The following is a 21,233-nucleotide window of genomic DNA, read 5'->3' as shown; positions in this document are numbered from 1 at the left end:
AATCTGGCAGGGAACTTGTGGTGTAAAAACGATCTTCCGTCAATGCAAAAGTTTCTCGAAGGAAGTGTCATTCCACAAAACAAACTCCAGGCGCTAGGCGGAGCCAACGCAAAAAGAAAAAAAAATGGCGCCCAGCTTCCTCAGACAATCGAGTGTATGTTCAGCAAGTCAAACCACTAATATAAGAAACATCAAATGGCTTACTCACTCCAATGTATTTATGAAGGAGAGTGCCTGTTTTGGACATGTAAATACTTTGCGACCATCCTTAGTTTCTATTCTCAGTTTGGCCTGAAACATCAATGCAAAAGCGATCTTCCGTTGATGTAAAAGTTTCTTACATTCCTTGAACCGATCGCATTTCTCTCTTGTCGAATTTGCAATGTCCGGGAACAAAAAAATATTGTGATTCTTCCAAGAAAGCTTTCCTTTGCTCCTCGCCTGGCGCAACACGAGATCTTTATCGGATGATCTCAGAAATTTGGCCAGGATTGATCGGGGCCTGTCTCCCTCAGCAGATCCGCGAGCCTGGACTCTGTGAGCTCGCTCGATTTCCAGTTTATGGCCTGTTATGTCGAGCAGACTCGGGAAGAGCTCGTCCAAGAATTTCAGCATATCTCTGCCCTCTTCATGCTCAGGAATTCCAACAATCCGTATATTGTTCCTTCGGCTCATATTTTCAAGATATTACAGTTTTTCCAAAATGTGTTCCAAGTTTGTTTTGGACGCGGGCGGATTAGCGGATAATTCCCTTTTCGATGACTCCAGATAATCGATCCATTTCTCAACATCTGCCACTCTTGTGACCAACTCAGAGAATTTTGTTTCCATCGCCGTAATCGATTGACGTATTACAGCGAGATCCTCCAAGTCAGCAACAACCTTCGTCAGCATCACCGAGATGTTGGACAGTTGACGCTGAATTTCTTTTCCCAACGTGCCTTCCAAATCGAGTCCCCAGCTCGCGGCCTGTTCGGGGGTGTCAGCTTGAGCACGTAAGTTTCTTTTAATATCTCCAGAGTCAGAGGATTTTGACTTCTTTGCCATGTTTACCTCAAAGAGCAAATATGTAATTGGGTGTATCGAATCTCACCAGATTATAACATGAAAATAATTAAAAAACTAGCAAAGTGCGCAGAGCTCGTGATTCACACGTTTGCTTCTCACATGGCATCACAGATATACTCTATCTAGTTCCATATAGTTATTAACTGCTTTTAGACAGGGCAGTTCCATAACCCAAGCACAATCCTAAACCTAACCAATTATCAACAATGTAAAACATATAACATACAAGAAATTTAGTCAATATAAATTGTTACAATACAGTTTTATATGGATCATTTTAAGCACCTAACCCCACCCCTATGCCTAAACCTAACCAAATCTCAACAATAAAAATGACAGAACAAGCATCTATAAGTAGCTAGTCACAATAATTTATTTAAAAAATAATAATAATTTTAAAAAAAACAATGTTTTAACAGGACTGTAAATGCATCGCAAATAGTTTTTATAATCAAAATCAATACATTTTACACATTCAGTAAAGGAAAAAATAACTGCACAACTAAAAATACAAGTTTATTTATTGACAAGCTTGCATTTTGAGTTGTGTTTTATATATGATTCCTTTATATATTTATGCAATAACTTGCACCTCTAAATTTAAGGTGTGCTTTTACTCAATTGTCTTAATCATAACTCTTTCAGTAAGGCTGTGACAAGGAGGAGGGTGGGGCCGGGCTGTGAGTGCACACGCCAGGGCCCCAATCGGGCTAATCAGCCGAGGAGAGGGATAAAGACAAGCCAGATGCAGCAGTTCGGAAGAGAAAGAGCCACACGCAGCTGCCATGTGTGTGTTTATGTTTGTGTCTTTTTGTTCAAGTTTTCATTAAATATTACTTTGATGGTTTGTCCGGTTCCCGCCTCCTCCTTTCCCATTTTAATACCCCCGTTACAAAGGCATTTCAATCTAACTTGTAAGTAGGCTATAAACCTATGCTCGTATTAAATAGTTTTCATTTTACATTTTATGATTTCTTTCTGGGAACAGGATTAGCCCATCATATCTTTCCTCTTTATTGACGCGCACACGTACGATACTGGCACAGGAGATTAACTGTAGTTAGAAGTTTGTTGATGGTGCAAAAGCGAATTTTGGATTTTTAGTGTTCATCCAAATCAAAATTTAACCAACACAACAAAAATTCAGACCCGAAAAAAGGAATTCATCTTCTCTACTCCAAAGCGCAAGTCCACCTTTAGAGTAGTGTAAGGTGGGCACAAGTTTTATTTATTCATTTTTGTTTATTTCCTATCGCCATGCAGGCTTGCTTATTTTACATGACAATGTAAAATAGCCCACAAGTTGTTTTAATTTTTTAATTAGTGCAATTTGTGTTAACCTGACTTCCAGTGTTAAGGTTGACCATTACGTAAGATGTGCTTGCTAGCTGGTGAATATGACGCCCCCCCACCCCAAAACCTTTCTGCACCCCCAATCCAAATCATCTTCCAACACCCCTGATTCTATATGACTCATGTTACATTCAAAGACCCCCAAAGTCACATGATAGATTTTGAGTGATTAAAACCTTAAGTTAAGCTCTGTTCCTCACACGGATCTTTCTCTAATTCCATCTAGACTCCTCATCTTCCATCTCATTCAAAATATAAATCCAAACTAGTGCTATCGATTTAACACGTTAATTGAGTGTGATTAATTACATAAAAAATAGAGTTAAATAAATTAGCACAATTAACCATGCCCCTTAATGCGTACATACATTTCGTAATAAAAGTACTGATTTTCCTACCATACAAAAAATTCAAGCTTGAAGTACATCCATGTCAGACCCATGTCAACAGGAGGCAGTGCGCCTCAACAAACATCACAAGCAGTAGCCACCGAATGAGAACCGCTCACTGAGGAAGCACAACAGAATATAGGAATCTTGAGACGCGATTTTTCAAAGTTTCCACGACTTTAAACTTGACCCATCATCCTAAAAATTCAGCGTTTATGATGTTGAATACAGTGAGACGCTCCAAATGCGTCTGTCTGAGGAAGGAAAATTTATATAGAGCGACAATTAAAAATAGCGCAGACGGAACAGAAGAACGCGTCTTGTGAGAACTGGACACGCTGACAAACTCAATGCAAAACAGATTGCTGTCGACTTGTTTGTTATTTGAGAATAAAACAAAAAATATAATTCTTAAGCCACTTTTTGTATTGTCTAATAATCAATAATTTATTAATCTGCCACAATAATGCAATTTATTTCAAACTGAATTTCAATCCGTATTATATATATTTATTATAGGCCATACATATTATATTTATAAATATTTGAATTATTTAGCATTTTTTTTATATTAATTATCTTTATTTGGGGGCCTTTCTCAGCAAATAATGATGAATGAGATTAATTTGATTAATTAATAGCCATGTCATGTAATTAATTAGATTAAAAACTGTTATCGATTGACAGCCAAACATTAGAATATCACAAATGGTCACAAGACACGTGATGTGAGACCATTGGTATTTGACATCACTTACGTCAAAGCAGTCATAATGTTTCTTGAGACAGACACTAGTTTTAAATGTTTAAATGAGTGTGGGTTGGCATCTGACCGTTACAGTACATGGGAATGCTGATCATTAAATAAATACAAAGCGATCACATCGCATCAGAAGAAATAGAATATAGTCTACAAACAGAGGATCACTTTATTTTCTCGTTTTTGGGCTGCAACTTGAACATTCTGAAAATGTCCTTTATGTCTCAAGGCAAACAAAATAAAAAATAAAAAATTAATGATAAAGCAATGAATACTTTCAAATCCTTTGATATCAAATTTTAGTGATATTTAATCATGAGAGTGTCTTGGAAAACAGCAAAACGAATAAATCAACTTTACCTGTTGAGGGTTTCGGGAGAGTCAGGTCTTGCAGACTGTTCTGAGTCAGCGTTCTCCTGTGTGCCACTGTTGACTTGAATGGGTATTTCATTTTGCCCTTGAATTACAACATCTCCTCTCCAGATGTGATGACCATGGTAAAACTGACTTGGTAAAACTGAAATATCACTGTCGGTATGCACTGAGAGCTCTGGTTTAATTTCAAAAGCTGGACTAGGAATGCTGCAACATCTGCTTTTAGAGTGATCTGAAATGTATGGAAGAGATCTGTGAGTAGGTATAATTTGTATCAATTGGGTTTATAATTAAAAAAACAATAACACTGGTGAGACATGAAAAAATATGTCAAAATCTTGATTTGCAGTAATTGACAGAAATCACACCTGTAAGATCTTGACGTTTCAGCACTGAGTCACCTTCATCCTCTGCAGAAACTACCACATCCTCATCTCCAGAATTTCTGTACTGTAAGAAATCTTTTCGATCAGTGGTGACTGGAGAAGGACTGTGGGTCGGACACCACTCTAGTGACACAATGGCTGCAAGCCTCTTCACAGTCACAGATCGAGAGGACACTTCAGTTTCCTTCAAGGCTGTGTGAGGTGAGTCTAGTTTCTCCCATCTATGCTGCTGTCCTGCTCTCTGAGAAATGTCCCAATCAGACTCCATCTGTTGTTCATGCATGTCACTCACACGACCGCCCTCAAGGAAATCACCCGAGTTTAGAATGTCATCAGATATGACGGTAGCGCCGCTGGCTTTTGAAACATGGGGGTGCATCAAAAGGCCACTTTGTTGAGGAGAGAGTGAAGGGTGATTAGGTATCAGCTCGGTCTGAGATGGTGAGTGTGTGGTTGTGACGGCATCATGTCTTGATGAGCCGTTGGAAGTCTGGTTACCCGTAAAGATGACAGCACTCTGCGGTGATCCCCATTTGCTGGAAAGGAGGAAACTTCCCGGGTGCTATGCGAGAGAAACAATGTACATATGGTAGATCTAAGTGGTGGAAGACTGATCACATGGCTTAGAGGACTGTTTAAGGGTCAATTTCCAGTTAAGCTCTATCAACAGCATACTGTATATTTTCCATGGAAAATAATTTTGACTTGTCGCTGTTTGAAAAAAATAAAAAAAATAAAATAAAAAACATTTGTGTGTACAGTAATTAACCTACAATGGGAGCTTATGGGGCGAGGCATTGCACCGGGATAAATGTTACAATACATACGGTTTCAGAAGTTTAGTCACAAGATTTAAACATTATCCATGTTAACATGAGACTAGTGTGATAAAACTGCCTACCAACCCTGCCTGTACAAAGTAATATTTAATTTTTCAACTCCTGTCTATGTCATGACCATGTTAAGTTGGTGACAATGTGAGGCAACAATCTGTAAAGCACTGTGCACATAAGGACAAATTCACCCAAAGGTACTGCATTGATAACTATAACCAGTTAATATCAGCCTAGAAAAGTAGCCACTCTGCGCTTTAGAAAACATTCTGGCTCAAACAACATTTTGGTCTGGAATGAATAATATTAGGGCTATAACTTTAACGTGTTAATTTAGTGTTTTAAAGATTCATTATATGAAAAATACTGTGTTAAATGTGCGTAAACAAATTAACACAATTAATTATGCCTCTGACTTGTATGTAAATTCCATACCAAATGTTTTTTCCTACAATCAGAGCAAATCAAGCTTGATGTTCCACCTTGATGTTTTTGCAAAACTGTGGCAGTAGGGGGTACTCATCGCAAGCTTTACAGGCATTGTGCATCGTCAAACCAACGAAAGCAGGCAACAAAGCCTTCACAGGTGATGCATTCTTGCACACAAAAACAGCTGGACCGAGCACAACAGAATGCAGGGATCTCTAGACGTGTTTTTAAGTTTCAAACTTTAACTTGAAACAGCGTCCTAAAAACACAGCACTAGTGACTAGACGCTGAAAACTAGTAAGATGCTACACAACCAAAGTGAGTCTCTCCAAAAGAGTCCATCTGATGCACAAGTACACAGGGTTGGGGAGTAACGGAATACATGTAACGGGATTACGTATTTAAAATACAAAATACAAGTAACTGTATTCCACTACAGTTATGTAGGTGCTACTGGTTGTTTAAATCAGCTTTACTATCAGAAATAATAATTAAATTTTTTTTTTTTTTTTGGGGGGGGGAGGATTTTTCCCCTTTTTCTCCCAATTTGGAATGCCCAATTCCTAATGCACTCTAAGTCCTCGTGGTGGCGTAGTGATTCGCCTCATTCCGGGTGGCGGAGGACGAATCCCAGTTGCCTCCGCGTCTGAGACAGTCAACCTGCGCATCTTATCACGTGGCTTGTTGAGCGCGTTGCCACGGAGACATAGCATGTGTGGAGGCTTCACGCCATCCACCGCGACAACCATGCTCAATTCACCATGCGCCCCACCGAGAACAAACCACACCATAGCGACCACGAGGAGGTTACCCCATGTGACTCTACCCTCCCTTGCAACCGGGCCAATTCGGTTGCTTAGGAGACCTGGCTGGAGTCACATAATTAATTGTTATTAATTATGGAATAATCAAATAACAATTAAATAAGTAAATAGTAATTAAATATAATTTAATTCATTAAATTCTATTCTCGGGGCACCACTCTTTGAAAAGAGAAAAATGATAGCATGTTACTGATTGAGTCTCATAAAACAAAATCTACCCTGTAGGTTGAGTATCTTAATTGTTAATCAAAATAATCAAAAAGGGGAAAAACTAGTTAAATTATTGGTATACAAATCTAATAGTAATCTAGTTACAGTTAGTTTCTAACACCAATAAAATAAAGGCACTCTGAGGTAACTTGGGAGTTCTTCACATGGCAGAGGTTGGCTTCAACACAATATTCAAACAAAAACAAACAGGAGAACTTATTATAATATAACAAGATTTATTATAATCAAGCAGTAGTGAACACAGCCAATACTATCCGAATATAATCCAAAAAATAAAATCAAGGAAATCCTAAACTAACAGTGGAGCTATATGCTAGAGTGTGTGTGTGTGTGTGTGTGTGTGTGTGTGTGTGTGTGTGTGTGTGTGTGTCCAGGTGTGGTAACAAAGGAATCAAAATGGAGGATCAGGTTCAAAATGGAGGGTTAAATCCAAAATGGAGCTGATACCACGTGCGGGTGGAAATGAGTGGAGACACAAAGGAACTGACGAAACAGGCGGGAGAATTTGGTTCACCAGCCAGTGAACACAGCCAATATTATTAGAATATAATCCAAAAATAAAATCAAGGAAATCCTAAACAAACAGTGGAGCTATATGCTAGTGTGTGTGTGTGTGTGTGTGTGTGTGTGTGTGTCCAGGTGTGGTAACAAAGGAATCAAAATGGAGGATCAGGTTCAAAATGGAGGGTTAAATCCAAAATGGAGCTGATACCACGTGCGGGTGGAAATGAGCAGACACACAAAGGAACTGACGAAACAGGTGGGAGAATTTGGTTCACCAGCCTGAGTCGAACACAAACTGTGACGCCGCTCACTCAATGAATATCAGTGAGAGAGAGAGAATGAGAGCGAGAGAGAGAGGAAAAATGCATGCAGTTTAGTTAAGGGTAACCGCTCGTAACAGCGGGACTGACTTACTAGTTCAAATCACTCAACAAAACAAACGTAACCCCAAAAGAAACTAAAACAAATCTCCCAACTCGAAGCAGCGAGCAGAGTTTAACATACAAATATACTCAAAACATCAGCATTTAGAATCAAAAATATGATTTAGTTTCACAAGAAAAAAAAAATCACAGTTTCTAAACTAAATCAGCCCAGATATCAAGGGAAATCCTGTGTGATTTCAGTAGGGTTGTCCGTTGGAATTCCTGTTGCATTGAACAGTCAGGAGAAACGGTCTGGATGGTTCCTTGTCTTACGCTCGTCAGCGAAAAGACGCGTCTCTGCTTTATTCTTCGGATCCAGCGATGGAGAAGAATGCAGAAAGTAGTCAACGTTGAATGAAAAAGAGGGAGAAGGGAAACTGGTCGCCTTTCTGTTTTTCAAAATAAATTCACTGTTGCTTTACAGTGAAACTGAACCGGTTGATATAAGTATACTGTAAGACTTGAACAAAGCTAAGTTAATCTTAATCTACCGTGGCCAAATGGTGAGGTTAGAAAAACGTGGTCTCTTTGTTCTCAGTCCAAACGGAGGAAAAACTCCTTCAGTACGTGCACAGTACAGATGTCCCTTAACAGCCAGGCAGAGCTTAGCACAGAGAGGCCGAACTTCATCTGTCCGCTGGTTTTATTGACAAGATGACGTCATCGGTTGTAGGCCGCTCGACCAATGGCGTTTGAGACTGGGTCCATGGGTGGGACTTCGCATCCAGTTGTGAATTTGTGAAGGATCTTGGGAAACTGAGTTCAATGTCTCTCCTTTGATCATAGAACAAAGGGCCATGCGGTCTCTGCTGCCATTTTAAGTGGGCCAAGGCCCTACACCTCCCCCCTTTGGTCTTAAGTTTGGGGTTCCTGCCACAGTCCTTGAGAGCAACCCAAAAGTTGAACAGTTCAGTCCTTGAGAGCAACCCGAAAGTTGTACAGTCCATGTGTCCTGGGTTTGCATGAGCTTAGTTCCTGGAAACATTAGCAGTTCATAAAGGCTTTTGATACCTGGGCAGTCATAGTAGGTAACATCTGGGCAGATGAATTCTAACTAGGCTAGCTAACATAATTTCTATCAAAACAGCACTTCACATTGGTAAAACACATTAAACATTGCAACAACCCTTTGTTATCCCTGAGTTTTCAATGATTATGAAAAGGAAAATGGGAAAGATTGTTACAGTTATTATAACTGTTCCTGGGCAGAGTTAGGAGCAGTTAGTGGTAGAGGGGTAGACAGGAGCTTGAAACGCTGTGGAATGAGTGTCATTGCATCCAGTCTAGTGTGTAGTGTTTGGATGTGTCTGTGCATAGCGTATGCGATACCTGCCGTGATGATCCAACCACTAAGGAGGAGCCCAAGGGCAGTCAAACTGATGGGGTGTTCTTGATAAGCCGATAATTTTCCTATACGATTGAAAAATGTAGTCGTGAGCCCAGTCGATTTGAGACTGAACTTTACTAATTTGGTCCCTTCAGCTAGAAGCTGTTGTTGAAGGGTGTCGTCAATAGTGAGGTTGTGGCCTCTGAATGCGTCCATCATCTCAATCTCTGAATCGTGTCTCTCTGGACTGAGATGGTGGAGGACAATGTCGGCTATATGTACCGTGGCCCCTTGTGGGACCTTCAAGAACACCGTTTGGTTTGGGATTGTTAATTTAGTGTTTGTGTCATGACGGTCGTATGACATTAGGATCTCGGTGGCAGGGGTACTGACAAGCCATCGACTACCAGCTCTTTCTACCCTAGATTCTGTCCCTTTGTCTTTAACAGACATACTAGCCTGGCATTTTTGCTCTGGGGTGTCAGCCCTCAGACCGCACAGGTGGTCGGTTATATCTCTGATAAAGGGGTTGCTGGGGCAAACCCAATGTATGTCCTTGGTGTTCGTACACATGCTCAGATTGGGAATAAGGTAGAGAGAGGGGTCATCATCGTGGTAGGCAAGTACCGGTGGTGTTTTGATATGTACATGTACATTATTCTTCCAAAACCCAACGTTCAATATGGATTTCAGTCGGTAAATGTTCTGTTTCTCTATAATGGGTAAGTTAAGGATAAATCCTATCTCTAGGTTCTGAGGATTTACATGGATGGGTATTGCACTGCCAAGGCTGTATGCCAGATGTATCTGAGAAGTTTGCACAACGGTGGTAGTGGCCGATCTAAGGATTTGTTCAACCATGTTTAGGGGAACTAGGTAGGATGGGATCTTTCCCCCACTCAGGCTGTTAACTGATGTGCTAATTTCCCTTACAAGGTCATGCATTAGATCTCTAACCATTCGCACATTCCTGTATGTTATGTCTGATCTCACAACTTCTGACAAGGCATCCAGAGCATGCAAAGTGACATTTAAAATTGCTGAGTGCATGTTTACAGTGAGTATGGTACCCTGTAGGGTTTTACCCAGATCCTGTAACTGTTCTTGTTGTAACAGGAGTTTCTCTTGGATTTCTGGCATTTCCTCATTAAGTTCACCCATTTGTCTTTGGAGTGTACCGAGACTGACGGAGTTGGCAGCCGAAAGGCCGATACAGAACAGGGAACCAATGGCCGATGCTGCTACTAGCAGGCCACCGAGGAACCGCTTTGGTCGTTTATTCCCACTGAGTTCTTCCTCTGTGACTAGGAATTTCTGCAGTTGTTCTAGGATATGGACAGTTGTCAATTTGGCATGTTCAACTGTGTCCTGGGTTTGGGTTCTGCTTACCCTGCCCTCCGTCATCTGTGGAGGTAACTGGATGTGTTTGCGATACACATCCCATGGATCTAAACGAACGTATATTCTTTGGGTGTAGAGGTGGCAATGGGTGATTAAGAGCCCAGGGGTCTCCTGTAGGACAATACTGGTTGGCGGGCTGGTTTCTACCACCTCATTGGCTTGTGCAAGCTGTAGGTTGAGGAAGATGCCAAGGATCCAAAGGAATTTCATCCTGAAACATACAAGAGTCTCGTTACCTTGTGTTTGTGGAAGTAGTCTTAAGGGTTAGTTCATGCTAATGTATAAGTAAAGCATGCTACACCCAACTCCAAGAGACACTATTGTTGTGGGTCCGCTCCCCTTTGGAGTGGAGACTGTTAAAAGGGTTTGATCTGATTTGAATGGACCCATTTGTACGTTGGTGTTTGGTTTGGCTTCGAGATACGGATTCGGTAAGCTACCGGAGAGAGCTTCCCTATAATCTCAAAGGGGCCTGACCAGCTTGGTAGGAACTTTTTGGCGATTCCCACCGGTTTAGCGAACTTGAAGTAGAAGACTTTATCACCTACTTTATATTCGCGGTCAGACGTTTTCCTATCGTAATAGGCCTTTTGTCCTTTGACACTGGTTTCCAGGTTTGTTTGGGCCCAAGCAAATGTAGTTTGGAGGTGTTTGCGTAACTCGGTCACGTACTGATGTGCAGTATATGCGGTTGCAACACTGATGTCTTCTGGACGGTACAGCAGATGCAGTGGGAGAGTCATTTCCCTCCCAGTCATCATTTCAAAGGGTGTGACCCCTGTGGTGCGGTGTGGAGTAGACCTGATGGCCATCAGTACCAAAGGGAGTTTCATGTCCCAATCTTTGCCATTGCTGTTGACATACTTCTTGAGCGTGCTGACAATGGTACGGTTGGTTCGCTCAACCTGACTTGATGACTGGGGGTGGTATGCAATGTGGAATTTGGCTTTCACACCCAACATTTCCCACATTGTTTTCATCACAGCCGCCGTGAGATGAGTGCCTCTGTCCGAGTCGATTGAGAGAGGTAGCCCCCAACGGCTGAACACATGGTTCATCAGCAAGAGTGCTGTGGTTTCAGCCATGTCATTGGGTGCTGGCAAACACTCCACCCATTTTGTAAATGCACAGGTGACAGTGAGGAGGTATTTGTATTTGCGCCGACTTGGGTACTGGTCCGATCCAATCTATCTGCAGATTGGACCAAGGAAACGTGATTCCCTTGACCTGCAGTGGAGCTCGATTCAGTGGCCGGGAAGGACGGAACTGACAACAGATCAAACATCCCTTTACGTAGGTATTAGTGTCTTTGAGCATAAATGGCCAGTACACAACCTGTTGGAGGGTGTAGTAGGTAGCTTTGTAGCTCCTGTGACCTCCAATGGGAGCATCGTGGGCATGTATTAGCATCACCCCCCTATGGTCGGTCGGAACGACCCACCGGGGTGGACCTGGACCATCGGGAACATAGACCAACAGGCCTTTCTCAAGTTTCAGGTGTTGTTGTACCTGACAAAGAGCTTTTAGTTCTTTTGAGTCCTGTAAAGAGGATGGTAGGACCTGTTGTGTTTGAGGTTCCATCAACCGCTGCCGGATTGCCTGGATCACTGGGTCCCATTCCTGCATGGCATTCAAGTCTGTGTTGCCCGGTTGTCGACCCAGGTTCACAGTCTGCAAGCAGTTTTGGGGATTTTCCCGGTTCTCTCTTGCCTGTCTATGGGTGAGAGCATTCACCGAGCAAGATAGTGGTTTAGGGAGCCACTCCTCCTTGAATTCCCATAGTGGGCCCTCTACTGCACCTCCCTTAGCTAAACGATCAGCTTCATCGTTGCTCTCTTTGTCGGGGCCAAGAGTTTGTGAATGACCTTTGACCTTCTTCCAATACACAGTCATCGCTCAGTCAGTCACGAGTTGGTCACAAGCCAAGAAGAGTTCAGAGAGTTTGATCTCTTTACCTCTGGCATTCTTCATGCCATTTTCTTTCCATGTGGGTTAGTGTGAGATGAAACTGTGGTGGGCGTAGTTAGAGTCGGAGCAGACTACCAACTACACAATAGCCGACCTAGTGGCTTGTTGCAGCACAATGAGTGCTGCGGCAATTTCCGCGTACTGGCTAGTCTTTGCACCATATTGGTAACTGTCTGGTGCATGAATGCCGTAATTGACCCAGACTATGCCCACTCCATCTTGGGTCTGGCTCTCATGGTGAAAGGAGCAGCCATCCACGTAAACCTCCGGGAGGTCTTGACAGACAGTTGCATCATAGTAATGATGATTTGAGGGAAGAGAAGGAGTGGTAACGAGGAAGGGCGGGGAACCTGTCTGTCCTTCGCAGTCACAATGATGGCACTCAGCCAGGCCCTGACCCAAAGCCATCTTGTGGTTCTGAGCGTACCTGACTTCGATGTCGTAGCCTTGTAGTGCCATCATCCATGACGCGTTGTGACTGTTGGACACTCGTCCTTCTCTTAGCCGCTGGCTATTGAGGAAGGAGACAGGCAGGTGGCAAGTTTCAATGATTACCTTCTGACCCCCGATGTAGCTGCGAAAGTGTTCCACAGCCCAGACTGTGGCTAGGAGGGCTCTCTCACAGTCAGAGAACTTCAGCTCTACACTGCTCAGAGGTCGGCTTGCGTAGGCAATGACTCGGTTCTCTTTGTCATACTTCTGTGCCAGGGAGGCACTGAGGCAGTGGGAGGAGAAGCTCGCCTCTAAATGAAACTCCTTATCCTTTTCCGGGTAGGCAAGACAAGGGGCTAAACAGAGCTTTGCTTTCAGTTCTCTGAAAGCCTGCTCTTGAGGGTCTCCCCATTCAAAGACCTTGTCTTTCCGGAGGAGCTCAGTAAGGGGCCTGGCTATCTCCGCATAGTCCTCGATGAACTGTCTGGAGTAGTTGCAGATGCCCAAGAAGCTCCTGAGTCTCGACACGTCGGTTGGGGCTTTGATGTTTTGGATGGCTTGAACTCTCCCTGCTTGGGGTTCAATGCCATTGGCACCCACCAATAAGCCCATGTACTCAACCTTGGTGCAGCACCACTGACCCTTGGAGAGGGCCAGCTTGGCTCCTGCGCTGGAAAGCTGGCTGAGCATGTATCGTATTTCAGTCAGATGTCCTTCAAATGTCTGACTTCGCACGAGGATGTCATCCACATGGATCAGGTTGCCGCGGGCAGCAGCATCACTCATGGCTTTGTGCAAGAAGATATTAAACTCAGCTGGAGAGTTTGAATATCCAAATGGGCATCGGTTCCAAGTGAGCTGTCGATTGCCAAAAGAGAAAGCCAACTTGTACTGATCTACTGGGTTGACTGTCATTGTCCAAAACCCATTGGACACATCGACTGTCGAAAAGAAACAGGCTCTTTTCACTTTCGCAAGCTTCTGATCCAGGTGGATCATGGGCCATCGTGAAAGAGGACCTGTTTGTTCAGTTGTTGATAGTCAATTGTCAAGCACCACTTTCCATTTGGCTTCAACACCGGCCACAATGGTGAGTTGTATGTGGAATTACACTCCCGAATAATGCGTTTCTTTAGCAACGTGTCAAGTATCTCTTGGATTGTCTCGTAGGCAGCTAAAGGAATTCTGTACTGGCGTACGAATGTGGGTGGTGCATTTGGGTCAGTTGGGATACGAACTGTATGGAGTTCGGTGATTCCACAGTCGTTGGAATCCCTTGAAAAGATCTGTTGGAAGTCGTGAAACAACTTCCGCAGTTCTTGTCTTTGACCCTCTGTCGTTAAGGCTTCTGCCTTAGTGAGTTGTTGTGCTATTTCATCCTCGAATCCTGGATAAGGTTCCTCTGGTGGGGAACCGGCTTCGTCACCAGTTGAAATCATGTCACCCGAGTGAGCAGTGAGGGCATAGACAATCATGTCTGTTTCCGTGCTCAAGGCAGTACTGCAGACTTCTTTATTATGTTGCCCCTTGTGACAAACAACTGTGATCATTTTGTTCGGGAAGGTGACAAGGAGGGGTTCGAGGTTCTCCCCCCTCATCAAGGATGGAGGCAGCTCTCCAATCACGGGCACTGTCAGCTCGAAGTCATGAAACGAGCTGTCGATCAGCAACCCTAATGGTCTACGTGCCGTCACAACAATTGGTATGTTCGTTAGGTTCTGGACAAGCAAGTAAGCTGAGCGGTTGTTGAGCTCAAGCAGAGGTGTACCACAGACAGTCAGGCTGAGTTCCCAGAAGTATGGCAAGGGTTGGAAGAATGCCTGTGAACCAGGTATCATCTGTCCCTTGAGGATCATGAGGCAGACAGGGGCACCTGCAGTTCTAGCTGGGATAGTCAGGTCAAACTCGCTCACTGCCTGACACACCTGAGGGATGGTCTGATCAGACAACATGTGTTCTGGATCAACCGCTGCCGGATGGTTTTCAATGCTTGCCTGAGACCATAGGACCTGGTTGACAGTGTCCAGTAGAGCACCTAACCTAACAAGGATATCGGCCCCCATGAGAAGTGAGGGATCAAGTTGGGGAATCACACATTAGGCTGATTTCAGACCCAGTGTCCAGTAACGCATGGAGGTCTATACACCTTCCTACCGACACTGAGGTGTATATGCATCTGGCATTACCCTTGTGGACAAGGTCTCCCAAAAATTTAAAAAGCGGAGCATGGGTATTGGGCATGACTGCCACTGGGTGTGTCTGGGTCTTCCCTGTATTCTTCTCCCAGCCTACAAAGTAGACTTTGGTGAAAGAACAGGGAAGTGTATGGGCTAGTCACGCTGACGGACTGTCACCATCGGGTTTTTTGTGGCCATCGTCTGACCCTTCGATGTGCTTCGTCACATCTGCTAGGCTTTTCTGGATGATGCTGAGCTGATGCTTCAGATCACTCTTTCCAGGAGGCTCCGAATGATTCCCTTTGTTTCCATTCCACTGTCTGGGGCTTTTTATAAACCCGACATTCTTTTTCTTTGGAGAGGGATTCTGTTTTTTCTGTTTTTTTCTGACCCTGGGAGGGACCCTTGTGGTCATTCCCTTGGTTTCTCCAACCCCCCTGTGGGTGGTTGGGCAAATGTTTTGAGGCTGCCGCTTCGCAGCTTACTCTAGGCTGAGGTATTTCATAGCCCTCAAGCCTTAAGTCTGTCCTCTCTGAAGACTGGATGTCTAGGACTCTGACATCGTCTTCTGGTTTATCAGTTGGACACACGACTGTTTCCCAAGTCATTTGGGCCATCTTCCTAATTCCTGCATGGTCGATCTACCCTGTTTACACATCAGTGTAACATGGGTTCGCACGCAGGGGTGGAGGTTATGGAGGAAGAGAGACCTGAAACATCGCTTTTCTTCCAGACCTGGCTCATTACTTCCTTGGAAGTATGCATTTCTTGAACGCCTATAGTACTCCCTAGGAGGCTCCAACCGCTTCTGTTGGATGCGGATGGCACTGAGGGTGGCTGATGTTTCATCAGTATATGGCGAGTACTCCTCGCACAGAACCCTGCAAAGCCATGGATAGCTGTCACGAATGTGCGGCGGTTGAGTCTCGATGAAAGCGTGGATGCTTCTGGAAGTTGTTTTCCAGATGAGTTTCAACTTCTCACGTGCCGAGGCATGAGGCAAGTCGGCAAGACAATGTTTGATTTCCCTAAGGTAATCATTGACATTTGAATCTCGGCTTGCTGGGTCAAAACGTTCTATGTCCTTCTCAAAGGAGTCAAGCTGGCGCATGCGTAGACCTGTGTCTTGGTCCCGCTTGTATCCATCTGACTCGTCAGAGGATGAGTACCAGTGCCTGCCCCCATTGCCATGGCGTTGGGTGAGACCACTTCCTCCTTGTGGGGAGGAAGGCGTCCTGCTGGGGCGGGGCCTAAAAGATGCCTGAGGGGAAGATTGCCGAAATGTGGCCTTGCCCCCAAAACGTGGTGGACTCACGTCCTGAACAGGGATGCGCTCTAACTCTGGGAGTTGGAGCAACGGTTTTGAAATACTACCTGAACCAGGGGTAGGGTATTTCGCCGTAGCCCCATCCTCTGATTCTTCTGCCTCACTCTGGTCAAAGATGGGGTAGCGGAACACTTCTTGAGCTTTAGCCCGTATGTCTCGACTCTCTTGCCAGACTCGGTCGTCAGCGACCTCTCGGCTTTCCTTTTCAGCCAACTGGAGTCTTTCTACACACTCCTCCAGCATAGTATTTGTAGTCTGGAGGTCTCGATGTAAAGCGCGATTGCTTGCATCAAGCTGACTACACTGGGCTGTAAGTATCTTTACCTCACCCTTGAGTGTTGCTATTTGCAACTGGGCCTTGTGGTGGTAAAGTAGAAACAGCCTACTAACTACCTCCTGGATAGTGGTTACCTTCCCTTGAGGATCGTGTGCATTATCTACCACGGCGGCCATTTCAGCATCACACTGAGATGGTGTGTAGCTGTTAAGCTCCTCCCTTTCTTCTCTAGAGACAAGGAGGAGGTCAGCGACCCAGTTGGACAGTGAGGTTTCCTCACCTGACCTGGGAGCTTCAGCTCCGGATGCTGATGGAGACTGGCTACTCATATCTCCCTGGTTTGACAGGTGAGAGGGTGATGTCCAGTGGACCCCTATAGGAACTCTTTATGAGTTCACAATTCTGAAACTTAGCTGAGTTTTGAGGGTGGCGACTTACGACACTTGTTGCTCTGTGGAAAACACTGACACACCAGTCGTTATCCTGAGGAAAGAATGTACAGGGGGAACCACTTACCTGTCACAAACGAGCAACCGGCCTTGTGTCTTAGCAGTTTGAACTTCCTGTAGAAAAAGGAAGCCAAGAGGGGAAACCTTTGGCTACTCTAAAATATTTAGTTATTTGCAAGAATATTGGAGGAAGCCAACAATTATCATGGCCTCACACGGGGCACCAATTATTATGTAGGTGCTACTGGTTGTTTAAATCAGTTTTACTATCAGAAATAATAATTAATTGTTATTAATTATGGAATAATCAAATAACAATTAAATAAGTAAATAGTAATTAAATATAATTTAATTCATTAAATTCTATTCTCGGGGCACCACTCTTTGAAAAGAGAAAAATGATAGCATGTTACTGATTGAGTCTCATAAAACAAAATCTACCCTGTAGGTTGAGTATCTTAATTGTTAATCAAAATAATCAAAAAGGGGAAAAACTAGTTACATTATTGGTATACAAATCTAATAGTAATCTAGTTACAGTTAGCTTCTAACACCAATAAAATAATAGCACTCTGAGGTAACTTGGGAGTTCTTCACGTGGCAGAGGTTGGCTTCAACACAATATTCAAACAAAAAACAAACAGGAGTACTTATTATAATATAACAAGATTTATTATAATCAAGCAGTAGTGAACACAGCCAATACTATCCGAATATAATCCAAAAAATAAAATCAAGGAAATCCTAAACTAACAGTGGAGCTATATGCTAGTGTGTGTGTGTGTGTGTGTGTGTGTGTGTGTGTGTGTCCAGATGTGGTTACAAATGAATCAAAATGGAGGATCAGGTTCAAAATGGAGGGTTAAATCCAAAATGGAGCTGATACCACGTGCGGGTGGAAATGAGCGGACACACAAAGGAACTGACGAAATAGGCGGGAGAATTTGGTTCACCAGCCAGTGAACACAGCCAATATTATCAGAATATAATCCAAAAATAAAATCAAGGAAATCCTAAACCAACAGTGGAGCTATATGCTAGTGTGTGTGTGTGTGTGTGTGTCCAGGTGTGGTAACAAAGGAATCAAAATGGAGGATCAGGTTCAAAATGGAGGGTTAAATCCAAAATGGAGCTGATACCATGTGCGGGTGGAAATGAGCAGACACACAAAGGAACTGACGAAACAGGCGGGAGAATTTGGTTCACCAGCCTGAGTCGAACACAAACCGTGACGCCGCTCACTCAATGAATATCAGTGAGAGAGAGAGAGAATGAGAGCGAGAGAGAGAGGAAAAATGCATGCAGTTTAGTTAAGGGTAACCGCTCGTAACAGCGGGACTGAATTACTAGTTCAAATCACTCAACAAAACCCCAAAAGAAACTAAAACAAATCTCCCAACTCGAAGCAGCGAGCAGAGTTTAACATACAAATATACTCAAAACATCAGCATTTAGAATCAAAAATACGATTTAGTTTCACAAGAAAAAAAAATCACAGTTTCTGAACTTAATCTGCCCAGATATCAAGCCTTACTTGGGAAATCCTGTGTGATTTCAGTAGGGTTGTCCGTTGGAATTCCTGTTGCATTGAGCGGTCAGGAGAAACGGTCTGGATGGTTCCTTGTCTTACGCTTGTCAGCGAAAAGACGCGTCTCTGCTTTATTCTTCAGATCCAGCGATTGAGAAGAATGCAGAAAGCAGTCAACGTTGAATGAAAAAGAGGGAGAAGGGAAACTGGTCGCCTTTCCGTTTTTCAAAATAAATTCACTGTTGCTTTACAGTGAAACTGAACCGGTTGATATAAGTATACTGTAAGACTTGAACAAAGCTAAGTTAATCTTACTCTACCGTGGTCAAATGGTGAGGTTAGAAAAACGTGGTCTCTTTGTTCTCAGTCCAAACAGAGGGAAAACTCCTTCAGTACGTGCACAGTACAGATGTCCCTTAACAGCCAGGCAGAGCTTAGCACAGAGAGGCCGAACTTCATCTATCCGCTGGTTTTATTGACAAGATGACGTCATCGGTCGTAGGCCGCTCGACCAATGGCGTTTGAGACTGGGTCCATGGGCGGGACTTCGCATCCAGTTGTGAATTTGTGAAGAATCCTGGGAAACTGAGTTCAATGTCTCTGCTTTGATCATAGAACAAAGGGCCATGCGGTCTCTGCTGCCATTTTAAGTGGGCCAAGGCCCTACAGTTACAATTTAAATAATTGGTAATTAGAATACAGTTCAAAAAGTATTTTGATTACTGAAGAGATTACTTTGCATTTTATTGTCATTTGTTTCATTTAATATTTTGTCCTTTCAGATGGAAAAAATTTATACATATAAATGATGCGATCCAAAGTGCATTTGAACAGCAGTGAAACACTTTCTTATGATGTGTTACATTCATACGAGCAGACAGAGAAGTAAGTTTGAAGTAAGTTTGGAGCAGAAGAAATAGAAATAAACCTTGTGTAAATTGTCAGCTTTATGCTAAGCTAAAATGCTATTTCTAGCCATTTTACATGCACGATCATATTTTTTTATCAAGAAAATTCACATTGGATCATAATTTCTTTTTTTCTAGTAAGACCTTTGATATTAGGGCAAAAATCGTATTCTTGACAATAATTTTTCTATTGTTTTCCTGTAAAAAGATCTAAAAATCCTTAAAACAAGATCAATTTGATTTGATCTTGTTTTAGAAACAACACTGCATAAGATATTTAGGTTTTTCAGAGAATGTATTTTGAACGTGTATTTTGTCTTACTGTACTGGCAGATTTTTATAGTCAAAACAAGTGAAAAAAATCTACCAGTGCTGAAGAAGTAATCCAAAGTATTTAGAATACATTACTGACCTTGAGTAATCTAATGGAATATGATACAAATTACATTTTACAGCATGTATTCTGTAATCTGTAGTGGAATGCATTTCAAAAGTAACCCTCCCAACCCTGCAAGTACATAGACCACCAATTACAAATAGCACAGACCAATGATACGGTTATGTTCAATGAAATGGAAATAAAGCAAACAGAATTATTACTTTTTAAGTCATTTTTTTTATTTTCTTTGCTTTACTTGTCTGGTGTCACAACATATGATATAATGTACTTGAATGATCTGAATTATAATACTTATTATATGTATAATTATTTAATTATATTTGGTTAATTTGGTTAATTTATCAGCACATCACTTAATTATTTTGAATAAAAAATGCAATTGATTGACAACCCTTTCTACAAAAATATGAGCTGTACATTTCTGCCTTTAAAAATTAGACTTCCATTATAAGAGCATTGCTGTATACCCAATTCTTGCTTGTATTTACAAACTGAAGGTTGAGATTAAATTGACTGTGGTTATGCACAGTATGTCACAGATGCTATCAACAGAGCTTTAAATGGTCATATTACACATATTTTTTAAATATTAAATATATGTATAAATTTACTGACAAATGGCCCTTTCACGCTAAAGGTGAAGCAAATACTTGTCAGCAAATTCAAGCTGGTACAATAGGTGCCGTAACACAAAAAGCAAACAGACTCTCTGTCTAATATCAGAACCTACTATTGTGAATAAAGAATGGCTATCGACCAGTCAGCATCCAGGACTCAAACAATCCACTTTAGAATTATGAATAAAACACCACTCAAATATTTCACTTTAGTTATTTGCAGTTTTTCAATGGTGAAATTTAATAGCGTTTAAGGGTGTTGGGAAGTGGTTGTATTATGTCAGTATTATGTAATTATTGCAGGTTTCCAAAGAGGGCAGTGTTTGCATTTCCCTGTGCACCTTTATTCATTTTGAGGAATATAGAATCTTTGTTCTTTGTGCAACAAGTGAGACAAGTAAAGAGTACTGTTGCATAAATCTACTTCTATTTGATGATTTTATCCACCTTATTTTGCAACGCATAAATAAGCAGGCGGCTGCATTTCCGGCAAGTGTGACAAAGTTCCGCTGTCATTGACTACAATATAAATAACTAGAAGGTTAATAAGAACAGAATTTAGTGATGTGAGCTTATAAACTATCACACAACCACAGGAACAGCAGAATAATATCCTAATGTTGGATATTTTTTTATGTCAGCATTTATAGTAAAAGAGTAAGTAGATCAGTCACTTGTTGCTGTGTGTATTTTGAAGAGATGATAATAAAATCTGTTTCTTACTTAACCAAGAGTGTGACGATGCAGTATTTTTATGTAAACCTCCATTCATATGTACACACATAACCTCCAATGGTGCCTTTATTTACTAATTTCGAAAGGTGATATTTTATATGTTTACTATA

General features: G+C 42.4%; 1 protein-coding gene across 6 annotated transcripts in view; it reads right to left on the bottom strand.

Annotated features, from left to right (window-relative positions):
- The window catches only part of kiz (kizuna centrosomal protein), a 134,866-nt gene that overhangs the window by 81,444 nt on the left and 32,189 nt on the right, over positions 1–21,233 (bottom strand). For 5 of the 6 annotated variants that reach the window (XR_007892186.1, XR_007892187.1, XR_007892189.1 and 2 more), the window contains 2 exons: positions 4,314–4,893; positions 3,931–4,177 (listed from right to left, as the gene is read on the bottom strand). Coding sequence is in view for 2 of the 6 variants with exons in the window: in XM_051646224.1 (XP_051502184.1) it covers positions 3,931–4,177; positions 4,314–4,893 (827 nt within the window). In the remaining 4 variants the exon portion in view is untranslated. The remainder of the gene's footprint in view (positions 1–3,930; positions 4,178–4,313; positions 4,894–21,233) is intronic. The other variant, XR_007892188.1, reaches the window with a different exon arrangement.

This window comes from Myxocyprinus asiaticus, chromosome 20 (assembly GCF_019703515.2).
Source record: "Myxocyprinus asiaticus isolate MX2 ecotype Aquarium Trade chromosome 20, UBuf_Myxa_2, whole genome shotgun sequence".
NCBI classification, from domain to species: Eukaryota; Metazoa; Chordata; class Actinopteri; order Cypriniformes; family Catostomidae; genus Myxocyprinus; species Myxocyprinus asiaticus.
This window is presented reverse-complemented; position numbering and strand designations above follow the sequence as displayed.